General features: G+C 41.5%; 1 protein-coding gene across 1 annotated transcript; it reads left to right on the top strand.

Moving 5' to 3' along the window:
* Positions 1-5,242: 5,242 nt before the first annotated feature.
* On the top strand, positions 5,243-6,055 carry ADO (2-aminoethanethiol dioxygenase; the record flags this gene model as incomplete). The annotated part of the gene is made up of 1 exon (XM_084244911.1): positions 5,243-6,055. One exon carries the CDS (start codon positions 5,243-5,245, stop codon positions 6,053-6,055), a length of 813 nt encoding a protein of 270 aa, XP_084101037.1.
* Positions 6,056-12,929: the final 6,874 nt, after the last annotated feature.

Here is a 12,929-nt window from a genome sequence, read left to right as displayed (position 1 = left end):
AGTAAAAGAAAATGATTTTCCCTTTCACTGCCTCTTGAAGATGAACATCAACTGTTTCACCACTTATGATTCAAATCCATTAATTAAAATAAATATAAAGTAAAAATCTCTCTTTCAGCCAAGAGGAAAAGGACAGATGGGGAAGCGGAGGAGGTGGAGATAGCTGATGTCTTCTTAGAGGGAAAAAAAAAAGGAAAAGAAAAACAAAAAGCATGAAATTGGGGGGGGGGGAGTTAATTAAGAGAGGTAAAGGGTGTTTGGATTTAATTTACAGTTCTGAACTATTTTGAGTCTCATAATAATTGCACTACTTAAAGGAGAAGAGGAAAGCCTCTCTAATGTCAAACTGTTGGGGGCAGGAAGGAAGGGAATCATTTTATAATCTGAACACACCCCAAAACAGCAACACCTGGCCTTTACCCGTGCTTCAGACTGGGCACAGCAAACACTTCATGATTGGCTTGTGAAAGCCACAACTCTTTCATTCCCCCTCAATCTTCCTCTGCATGCACCTAATTTTTAATTTCTTTCCCCTAATTTAATTTCTTTCCTTTGTATTACCTGAAATAAGATACCAGCAATGAAAAGAAAAAAAGAATCAATTGAAGACTTTCTCCATCTGAATCTTACACACGCTGGACTATCAAATCATTCAGTTAGAAAACACTGTGTAAGATTTCTATCACACAATGTAACCTCTGCAATTTATTGGTATATTAAAAGTCTAAACTGAACACTAAAAATTCCTGCACTTAGCATTTTTAGCTAAAATATTCATACACTAGAGACTTGATTTCAGATAATCACACAAAGTTAAACAAGAGTAGAGCAGTTACTTGAAAAGACCCTGATGGAGATGGGTGGAGCTAAAAGGGCTATGGATAATTAATTCAAATGAAATGAGAGTTTTTGACTGAAGTGTCCTTGCAATTGTCTCCAGATCCAGATTGAGCAGGTCAGAATCTTGGAAGCTATCTCCCAGAATCATGAAGATACCTGTGCTTAGTGAAGGCAAGTGACTTACTCAGCAACACAGCTACTTAGGACAAATCCCTGCCTAAAGTCTGTTCTTTTGACTTCACAACTATTTTGAGATTCATCATAACAATGGAGGAGAAATATATGCTAACATTTTTTTAACTGAAAGTCACACTATAAACCCAAAATACTTCAAAATAAGTTAGTCTAAAGGTAGGTACATTTTTAAATCAATTTATTTACCATATTCTACACGAACATAAAGAGTAGAAATAGGAGTAAGGTGGCAAGGACTACTGGGAAAAAAGAAAATTTTCTGTCCACTTTTTAAATAAGAAAAATAACTAAGACAGGGACTCTGAGCATTTGAGAATGTAGGTACTGTTGTAGTCTTGACTGGGTCATAGGGTGATCAACAAACATAGACAAATGAATTCTAAAGAAAGATTTGAGGAAAAGTCAGAAGGCAATCGATCTTGTGAATTAAGGAAAGTAAGTCCTCATAAGGAAAAGGGACAGAAGGAGAACGTATGACAAAATACAAGCCTAGTTCCTAAAGAATGAAGAGAACATAAGCAAGTAGAGTTAGGAAAAGGGGGTGGGTGTGGGTGTGTGTGTGTGTGTGTGTGTGTGTGTAGTTTGGGGCTCTTCCAGCTTTTTTAAGTCCCTGGTTAATGAAGCAACTATAAAAAAAAATTAACAAAAAGAAACCCTCAGCTTTACTCATGCTTCTGTGTGCTTCCCCCATTCCTAAATTTAATAGTTAGACGTGGGCAGGAGGTGAGATTTAAGCTTTATCAGTCTTACCTATTACCACATAGCTGTCAACTCGCGAAAAAGAAAATGTGAAGAGAATATACTTTAAGAAATAGATTGCTGAAGCAATAGCTCATCAGCAAGCCCTGTCAGCACCACCTACAAAATAAATTCCTAATCTTTACACTAGTTCCCATCTTCCCTTTGGATTACTTTCTCCAATCAGTTTCTCTACTGTTATGGGGTCCCGGCCCCCCTGTCACCACCACCAATCTCTGAAAAATGTGAAAACAGGTCAAGTCATTCTCCTGCCAAGTCATTCTCCTGCTCTCCAAATACCTCTTACCACACGTAAAATAAAATCTAACTACCTACCCATGACCTTCAACTCCCTATAACTCCTTAAGCACAGCCTATAAAGCCTACATAAGGCCTTTATCTATAGCCCTTGCCTACCTCCCCAATTTCGTCTCTCTCCAGGAACCCTGAAGTTCACTATGGAGCCAAACCACAGAGGCCTTCATTTTTGGTCCCAATTACAGCAAGCTCCTTCCCACCTCATCAGAGACATTATATCCAAAACTCTGTTTACCAGCCTCAGGGTTATTTCCCAGCCTTAGAATACTCTGACCACAGATTTTTCCATAACTGACTCTTTAATATTAAGGAGCACTATAAACTGTCATCTTCAGATCACCCCTGACAATACAGTTAGTGATAACACAAATATCACACCAATTTTTTTGTACTATGTAATGGCCCCCTCTTTCCACTCACCAAATGCACACATACACTTGCAGGTAAATTCTTTGAAAGTGCAGAACTTGTTTTCCTTGCTCCTTGATGACAGTAATCATCAAACACAGCAATGCCTGCGACCCAGAGGATACCCTTACTATTAGTGAATGATAGATATCTCCTATCCCAACCTTTTCCCAAACCTTGTTTCTGCCTTGTATTTCTAGTGCTTGTTCTGTGTCTCTTCTCTTTTGTCTGTTCCCACTTCTGAATTTCTTCTGGTCTTCATTCTGCTTACAGCAAAACAGAAGAAAACAGAATAAGGAACATAAAAAAGAATGATGTTAATGGTAATGGAAACCCATTCAGCCTATGCTACTGGGTTTGAAAGCAGGCCACATAAAATGTTTAAGCCCTTAGGTTGACCTTATCAGTTAGCACAGCCCTGAAGAGCAGCATGAAGAGGAATTATGGATGTAGCCTATTCATGACCTGAAGAAGCACTATGTGCCCTATGGAGACTCAGGATTTCTTTAAAACTTTAATGTGCAAAAAAGATTCAGACAGATTTCCACAGGATCTGGTAGCCTGCACTCTCAACCAACACTGCCAAGGTGATTCCAATATAGGGAGCCTTTCGATATTGAACACTTTGTTCAAACAATAACTAGCAAGGACCAGAGAAATGAAATTACCAGAATTAACCAATAATAATATTCTTTTTAAAAATCCCGACCTTTAAGTTTATTCTCAAGACAACTCAAATTCCATTTTAATATTTGCTGAATAGTATTCCAATTCATTGGCCTTTGACTATTTAAGGAGCAATTACTACGGTTCAGATTTACACATGTACACACATACAGTTATTTACATGTTTCATATTATCCCACTTTACAGATGAACTTCAGTTAAGTAATTAAGACAACAATTAAGAAGGGACAGGTCTGGAAATCAAAAAAGTCTGCACGTTACTCAACTCTGTGTACTATGGACTCTACACCTCCCACTAATATCTTAATAGGAACAAAACCAATAAATAAAAATCCAGATTTGTAAATAAAGGGAAGGGATTTTTCTCTTAATTTGTCACTTTAGAAAATGATTGCTTGGCATTTCTTTACATGCTGAACTTTGATAGTACATTTATTTTTATTAATTTTTTAAATATCCGCGCTTATTTTTTCACAATAAAGGATGACAGTATTGCCATCCTACATAATTTAAATTTAAATACATAACAAGAGCATGGAAAACCCTGAAAATCAATCTTAAGAATCTTTTTCTAAAACAATAATCACCTTCTCAATCAAAATCGCCAAATATTAAGACTATTTGGCTCACTATTGGCAGATGGAACTGTGATTCTCAAACTGGGCTGGTAAGAATGATTGGGAATCATTTCAAAATTCTAGGCTCCACAACAGTTCCTCTGAATCAGAAACTCTAGGGTGTGACCCTAAAACTTTATTTTTAAAAAGCTCCCAGGGGCACGAATTGACAGTTATGTGATGAGTAATTTCTGTTCAGAAGAACTCTTACCTTAACCCCAGCATCCCACAAATAAACTGAGGACCTAAATAAAAAGGGTAGAATCTGTCTAAAGACACACAGCATGTTAAGCAGCACGGCAGTCCGGAGAAACAATATCCTGACTCCCCATTTGGTGCTTTTAATACCAATTAAAGATGCTGGGTTTCAAAAAACTGTGCTAATTCCTGCTCCACTTCTTATGGCCTGCCCATTACTTAGATAACCATTGGTACAAAGAACCCGTGACCAAAGCAAACGGCTTCTGGAGTCCCAGCAAAAAACTGTGCTTTGCAACCAGCAGAGCAGCCGCATCACGCCAGGATGCAAACAACAGCTGGAAACTGCTGTGCGGAGTAATCATCGCGGTGAGGACCAAGGACATTTTCGACCCTCCCACCTCCTAGAAAACTTAGAAAAGAGCCGGCCGTCTTTTAATCCCAGGGGTAGACAGTGGTGTTCAGGCAGCCACGAGAAGCTAAAGTTAACTCAACGGCCTCCTTCCCAAGGATAAGCTCCCAAGGATAAGGACAGAGGAAGGAGACTGGACGGCTAACCAGGACGACTACACGGCGCCAGAAGGTTAACGACCCTCTTGTCCAGTCCCTTGCGATGGCCAAGAGCCTCCAACACATCACGAAACAGCTGCCGGAAGTGCGTCCTCAGTCTCCTGAGGTTGCCGGGAGTTGTAGTTCAGTGACTATTTCTCCTAGGCCCCGATTCACTTTTATTTCTTTTTTAACCAAGCAAACACCTAGGAACCCTAAGCAAAGTGGTTTTATAACCAACAGATCTACTCTCCTTCCCTTTTCCAGCCAACAACGGAAACTTGCAGAGCTAAAACAGAATGCCAGACTACAAGTCCCAGCATGCCATGCACGCCCCCACAGCTCCCGGCCACCGTCCTAGAGCGCTGGCCGCATGAATGGAGCGGCGGGCGTAAGGCAAAGCCTGCCAGTGTCCGCGCGCCAGCTACCTGCTCCCAGAGCGTGAGTGCGGGTTGTGGGCCGTGCGCGTGCGCGCTCTGAGGGGGCGCGAGGCGGGCGCTCCGGGCCGTTGTGCGCGCGTGGCTGCTGAGGTTGGCTGCGGCGGTGCCGCGCGCCCGACCGGCGGGTGGTTGCGGGGCCTCCTGCCTCGCCGGAGGCTGCTGGCAGCCGTGGCGGCCGCCGGGGACCAAAAGGGGCGGAAGAAAACAGGGGGTGGAGGGACCCGGTCGCGGCGTGCGGAGGAGCAGCCGAGCATGCCCCGAGACAACATGGCCTCCCTCATCCAACGGATCGCCCGCCAGGCGTGCCTCACCTTCCGGGGCAGCGGGGGCGGCCGCAGCTCTTCCGACCGCGGCGCGGCGCCAGGCCCCGAGGCGCCGATGCCGCAGGGCTTCCCAGAGAATCTGAGCACGTTGAAGGGCCTGCTCACCCAAGTCCGCGCCGAGGACCTGAACATAGCCCCGCGCAAAGCCACGCTGCAGCCGCTGCCGCCCAACCTGCCCCCGGTCACCTACATGCACATCTACGAGACGAACGGCTTCAGCCTGGGCGTGTTCCTGCTCAAGAGCGGCACGTCCATCCCGCTGCACGACCACCCGGGCATGCATGGCATGCTCAAGGTGCTCTATGGCACCGTGCGCATCAGCTGCATGGACAAGCTGGAAGCGGACAGCGGGCAGCAGCAACGGGCCCCGCCGCCGGCGCAGCAGTTTGAGCCGCCCCTGCTAGCCCGAGAGCGGGACGCTCTGCGGCCCGGCGTACTGCGCTCCCGCGCCGAGTACACCGAGGCCAGCGGCCCCTGTGTCCTCACGCCGCACCGGGACAACCTGCACCAGATCGACGCCGTGGACGGACCTGCCGCCTTCCTGGACATCCTGGCCCCGCCCTACGACCCAGACGACGGCCGTGACTGCCATTATTACCGGGTGTTGGAGCCCATCCGGCCCAAAGAGGCCTCAGGCTCAGCCTGTGACCTGCCCCGAGAAGTGTGGCTCCTGGAGACCCCGCAGGCCGATGACTTCTGGTGCGAAGGGGAGCCCTATCCAGGTCCCAAGGTCGTCCCTTGAAGCGCCGCGCCGCGAGCGTGCCCTACTGAGGTCTGGGCCTGACTGCCTGCAACCCACCAAAAGGGCTCTTTTCCCTACCCCCAGGCTCTGGCATCGGATCTACTGGTGTGGGCAGTTGGCGCTTCCTGGGAGCCCTGGGAAGCTCGGGCGATTGTACTGCAGACACCAGGCACGGTTACGGGGCGGGGAGGCAAAAATGGGCCAGGTTGTTTCCTGGCTGTCACTGCCACCAAGGTTTTGATTGGGATGGGGGCGGGGTGGATGGGGCAACTGTCTGAAGCGCTTCCTTCCTAAAGCCATAATGAAAATACTCTTCCCTCTGTTCCATATCCTATACAAAATACCCAAAATGGTTTTCTACAATCCCCTGCTCCTCAGCCTTGGGTAAAGAGGGTTTGTTTTTCACTTTTGTCCTTAAGCCCTTTTACTTCTTATTGTTAAGAGTTTTAACTTATTGACTGCATGGTCCAGTGGTTTGAATTGTTTTTACTTCAAGTCATTGGTAATAGATTTAAAGAAATGAGTTAATGTTTCAAATGAGCTGTCCTGCCTAATTAATTCTTTGTGAAAATTAAATCATTTTTTTGTTAGTCGGGGGATCACCCTCAAAACATAACTATGCATGTAGAGGAAAAGATGGTTCCTCCCCTTGCCCAAAAAGCCACATCTGGCTTATTCAGGCAACATCTACTAAGTGATTCAGCACCTCCATATCTCAGTGATAATAGTCAACTTCAAGCTTACCTTTCCCATCAGTCTCCAGATCTGTGATTTGAGCAGATTTCTTGTTGCAGATTCACCTTTAATGCAAAAATTATATTACCCTCAAGTGACTTGTTTTGTTTTACTGTACTTTCAAGAGGTGATAGGGTATTTCTGTATTTTTTTTTAACCAGAAGATTCAGAAGAGCTGAATCAGTATGCTTCCAAACAACTGAATGTAAAACACTCCTAGCCAGCTGTTGAACTCCTTCCCCCTATTTACTTCTAGTATTTTTCAGCAAAAGTAGAGAAAAATACTGTTGATGACTGTTTCCCATTCTCTTAGTAGCTCTAATGTCCCAGAGGGCTGGTGATTCCAGCTGTGTTGTTGGTGGCAGTGTTCTCAGAGTCCTCCGAGAGAACCAGTGCTTGCTTCACCTGGTGTGGTTTTCTGTAGGAAGAAAGAGAAGGCACAGGTCGGTCATCAACCCTTGAGAATTAACTATACTATCGGCTGTATTAGGGCACCAAAACTTGGGACAAAATACTTCCCACTCCCATCCTCTGAAATGAGCAGTTTTGCTGTGACTAGTTTTATTTTTGTCCTTTTAATTGAATGAGCAACTTTACCTTGTATTGATACCATTTGCTTGGACCCATAGAGCACTGTTGTTTCCCCCCATTTTCTATTCATAGGAATCTTTTCACAAATCTTAATTAAAAACAAACCAGAACTAAACATAAAAATTTGCCCAGTTGTCATCTAAGCCCTCTTGATTGACTTTCCCATGTGGCAATTGAGTTCTGTGGTCTATAATAAAGAAAAATTTGCTATTGGTGGAAAGTGTTGACCCTTTAAGAAAGTAGTATGTACCTTTGCCTCTTGTAGGCACACCAGGTTGCAGAGACACACAGTGAAGGAATATTTGTTTCCAATTTTTAAAATAGAATGCAAAAGCAAATTTTTGATGAATATTTAGCCTGATATTACCACTATATTGTAAAAGCTAACACAGTCATAATGTCAAGCATTCTTCCAGGTTGCTTGAATTTTTGTTAGCTTCACGTTTTTGTGTGTTTTATTATACCTGGGGAGCAGTTTGAAGCCTTCTTCATGCCATTCAGTCTGAAAAGTGAATTTTAACATGCAAATAATGATTTTCCTAGAAAAATTCACAGTATGGATTCTTTTCATACAGGAATGAATGTGTATGTTTATCAATCACATACTTACCTGTTGTGAATTATATTGTAGCAAAAGGTTAACTTACAAAGATTGTTGATAGTGATATGTATGCTATAATACAATCTGGAATACATTTAACCTACAGAAATTCATTCTAGCAATAGGACAGTAATAAAGGAGTGATTGTATTTCCAAACTTTATCATGAAAAGTTCTAAAGTTCTCAAGTACACGCAAATTGGGGTGCTTTTAAAATGAATAATTGAAAAATTTGCAAGCTGAAACAGCAATATGATATCTTTAGTTCACTAAGAACAGTGAAACTTTTGGTTGATTAAGAAATTGTGAGTTAATGGTGAAAACGAAATGTAACTTGTTTTTTCGGAAAGAATGTTCTTATAGCAAAGATAAAATATGGTGCAGTACCACCTTGCACCTCTGCATAAACTGTTAGTCATGACTGACTTGTGCTGCTATTGTGTTTCTATATATTCCTGCCATATAGACTTTGTTTTATTAGCACCTGTGGGAAAAGGTTGTCTTCCCCTACAAAAGACTAATGAGCACAATACTGCTAATCACTTTCCTATTGAATAACAAATGCAATAATTGCCTCTCATGGATGAGAAGTTGTCTGTCTAAATACTTCTAAAACTTTTTAGTTCTCTGGTACTATCAATGAGTTACATCACTGCAGAGTATTGTGTACCTACCTACTATTTTATGAGAATTGATTTTTACTAAGCCTGATTTGCATGGATTGAATGTACACCAACTTCTGTTTATGAATGAAAATGGTGAGCCTATTTTTTAAGTGTTTTGTCAACAGGAGTGGGTTCTCCAACATTTTGAATTGAATAGCCCTTCACTTCCAAAATCACACTTTCTAGTCCTCCTTTTGCACAGTCCCCTTGTAGGTTCCTCAGTCTTGGCATCTCAGGAGGACATTGTCATCAGCCATCTATTCCAGTGACTCTGAATTCTGTGCACTAGCTCTAAAAGAAGCAATATAGCTTTAATTCAGGGCTTCCTGCCCATTGCTGTTCAACTCTACCCTGAGGACAGTGCCACTCCTGTAACTCTCCTGGTCTGAAATCAGCACTTAAAAGTTACAAAGAGAAGCTGACCACTGCTCATTTCAGTGGTATCTACTGTCAAAGAAGAAAAACATTTGTTAAGCCCCATATAGATACTGAATCTTAACTTCCAGGGATATTTACATTTCTGGATTAAAATCAGTGTACCTATGGAAAATAAAGGCATGTTTGGAAGTGCTTAGAGGTAAATTTTACTGGTTATTGAAAGATGGAAAATGAAAGTATTACTTGCTATGATGTCTACATTTTAATTACTGTTAAAGGTTCATGGTCTCTACTATATGTCTATACTGAGTTACCTTCTGCAGAATCTAAGTTCAAGTAATAATATTACCTTAAGGCTAATAATTATTTCCTTGAGAGTATGTTTTGAAATAGTTGAATTATAGACACATCCAAAACTATTTAATGTCTAATCATACTATTTTGCGGTAACAGAAAAAACTTTTATATTTAACTTAAGGAAAATAAACTCGTTCAGGAAAACAAAAGTACTTTCATCTGTGAAGGAAAGAAATTGTAGTCTAAAATATTTTGTTTTTCTTTTTTCTGTGGAATTTAACTGGCAGCATTATCAGCATTTGTGTTGATGCCCACTGTTCCCTCCACTCTGCCTTCCCCCATACTGTACTGGACTCTTAATGTCACTACAGCCACTTTTAATATATACCAATTTGCTCTAATTTCATTACCAGTTAGGACATTGAAACAAATTCCCTGGTTTATGAACAGTAACAAAACCGTATTTAGGTTTACAGGCCTATTTTTAATGTACATTGAACCACTACAAATGCATTAGGTTCTTTAAGGAATTATTCACCCAAAGTTTACTTTTAATAAAAACGCCTATTAACAATTGCAACATCAATGATATATAATAACGCATATTGAATATAAGAAGTCACCGACTTTGCTTTATATGCTTTATTTCTTGAGCAAAGTAAAAAAAAAAAGAAAGAAAAAAAAATACACCCCCAAAAAGTACCTGGAATGTTTCAAGCAGAGTAAAATCTGATTAAAGATTGACCTAACGTTGAAATCAACGGGTAAAAGCCACAAGGTTGGCTGAGAAGACATTGAGGTATGGGTTATGTTATGCCACTTCATCAAGCCCACGTATCAAAGTTGAAGTGGTTATATAACTAATTTTGACTCGTCAAAATGTATTCAATCTCACTTTCAAAAATAGCTTTTGAGCGAATTGTTTACATCTTGATTAAAGGTGCTGTGGAATTAGAATTTGGCAGCAAAATTATATTAACAAAATTCAGTTATGCTATATTTTAACTAAATTTCAGTAGGGAAGTAGTCATTAAAAATACAAAGTACCAAAATGTAGTATTGTTTCATACATTTTACTTGAACAAAATTGGCCCAAGCAAGGATAATGTGACAAGCTAGGAAATAGGAATTTAATGGAATAACTACCAGTCTCAAACAAATCTGTCACTGAAGTTTAGAGACGTAGTGTTTAGTAGTTCTAGAAAGAGGTATTCTATGTGTTTGAAATAGAGGAGGAAATAAAAAAAGGGTTAGTGAACCCCGTAAATTAGGTCTCATATTCCAGAGCGGGTAAGGGTAAAAGGTACAGAGGTAACTCTACTGTTCTTAACTACAAGTCATTAATCATCAGCTAGGTCTGAGGGAGTCCTAAAAGTGACAAAGGACAGATGATACGGTTTTTAGATGTAGCTCAGCAGTGGGTTCTCCAATATGTTATCCGTAAGCATCCAGAAACAGTGGATGAACTCAATATTTAGGCCCCGTTTTAAGAGTCAGGATAAGTTACAAAGACAATCCTTTTTTTCTTGTCTGATAGATAGACAAACACTTTCTTGGTGAATTTATATTTTAAAATCATTTCAAAAGGTTCACAGTAAAATAAACCCTAGTGAACAAACCATTATCCAGTACCATGGAGAGCCAGATTTGCCTATTCAAATTGTCTTTCATCTTCCTCAGGCTCGTGCACACTAGTTTAATGAACCAAATATTCTGATATTTTCTAGACCTACTAAGCTTATGGTAAATAAATGATCCTTCCAAATACGGGTAATCAATGGGTAAGTGATGCCTAGAGAGATATGAATCCAGGGTAATTCCTTTGACAACCCATTAATGCTGTCATCAGCAGTGCCTGACAGCATTTTTGATCTGAATGGCTGACAGCAATTTTCAAAAAGTTTTCTGTGGTCGAGACTAATCCTGGAACCTGAAAGTCATTTCCAGGTTGACCACGCCACCACACTTTCCACAAAGCCACATCTCCTCTTGAGTTTGTAGCCCTGGTCAGGGTTCCAAAAGCAGCCGCAAGTGTGTATTCTCCGAGTGGGCACTTGTTTGTAAGTATTTATTTTCCGGAGCCCACTCAGGAGTGGAGAAAAGCTATAGGCTGTTACAGAGGACGGAACAATGAGTCAAAATAACGCCTCCCCACTTTTACACTAATGCATGGGGGAAATCCCCGGAACACTAGTGTTTGATTATGAATGAAGATTGCTTTGGGGTAAGGAGGCTAGCAAAGAAAACTTGGGTATCCTGGCTGGCTCAAAGCAATAAAATCCAAAGGTGCAAGATGCTGTTTTTCAGTAGTCCCACTAAATTGTTGGATAACCACTGAATTCCCACTCAGTACATTTTTCATAAACGATTTTTGCAGCAAAAATATTGTTGAAAAGTATTTATTTACACTATAGCCATAAACCATCCATTATCTGAACTTCAGTTAGTGGTTTTGCGTTAGAATAAATCATTTTTATTTTCACAACTATTAAGAGCTAATAACCAAACAAGTCAGCTCCGGTAACATTATTTACATTCTTATCAGCAATTTGACTACAAAGGTAACACTTTAAGTCACAAAACAGCATACAAAAATATACTTTCTAAAAAAAAGTCCAAATATTAATAGGCAGAAATATACAGCCATACTAAACCCAGGGAGTGATTTTTTTTTCCATAGTAAGGCAACCCATTTACATGCAGACCCTGTAACATTGTCTACATCACACAAGGCACCAAAGGACACTTCCAACACAATTGCATGCATCCAAGTTTCCGAGAATCTATGTACATCCCTTTTAAATAAGTTAACCTCTGACTCATTTCAAAAAATCATAAATGCTTTACTTTTTTTCCCAAAGGTTCAGAACTTGGAGAACAGTGCACATCAAAAATACACAATATCTGAGTGGATATACACTGAAAAAATAGTCTTTACGTTTCTCAAACAACTCAAAAAGGAGCAGATATTGCTATGTCCCTCCCATCACATTGCACTTCTGTTCTCTGAGTTTATAATACATATTGCTTAAAGGGCTGAGACGACTAGATAAGCTTTGACTCACTGTTCTAGGGCCACAGAATGCAGCATAAAGGCCATGCTTCACTCGCTGTACAGCATCCCCCAAATCAGTCCCAAGACATAAAGTGCACATCAGTTTTGCTTCTGTCTCTTTGCTGTCCCCACCTGAAGGAATCAGCATCTCCCAACCTACTGTAGAAAAAGTCTCGGATCAACTCTGACATCCAGAGTCAAAAACCTGTAACCAGCCAAACCAGAGGGGTGAGGGGAAGCAAAACCTAGTCAAATAAGCCTTTAAATAAGGGTCAGATCTCAGCCCCCTAGGCCAGGGGCCCCATGCAACCCCCTTGAAAGCCTCCCCATTACCTTGGGGTGATAGTCAACTCACCTAAGAGAGACTAAAGTAGGCTAAGTTTTAGGAAGGACCGGTTTCTAAATGGGGGTGGGGGGTAGAGGGGCAGTGCTGGGCTCCACCAAAGTCCTTTGCCCAAGGAAGGGAGGGAGCGGCAGGAAAGGGTGGTAGTGTTTGTCGTGCAGCTCTAGTGGAAGAGTGGACGAAGGGCCTCCTGGGCCTCAAGGAGCTGAT

Source organism: Talpa europaea, assembly GCF_964194135.1.
Source record: "Talpa europaea genome assembly, chromosome: 10".
Classification (NCBI taxonomy): Eukaryota; Metazoa; Chordata; class Mammalia; order Eulipotyphla; family Talpidae; genus Talpa; species Talpa europaea.
This window is presented reverse-complemented; position numbering and strand designations above follow the sequence as displayed.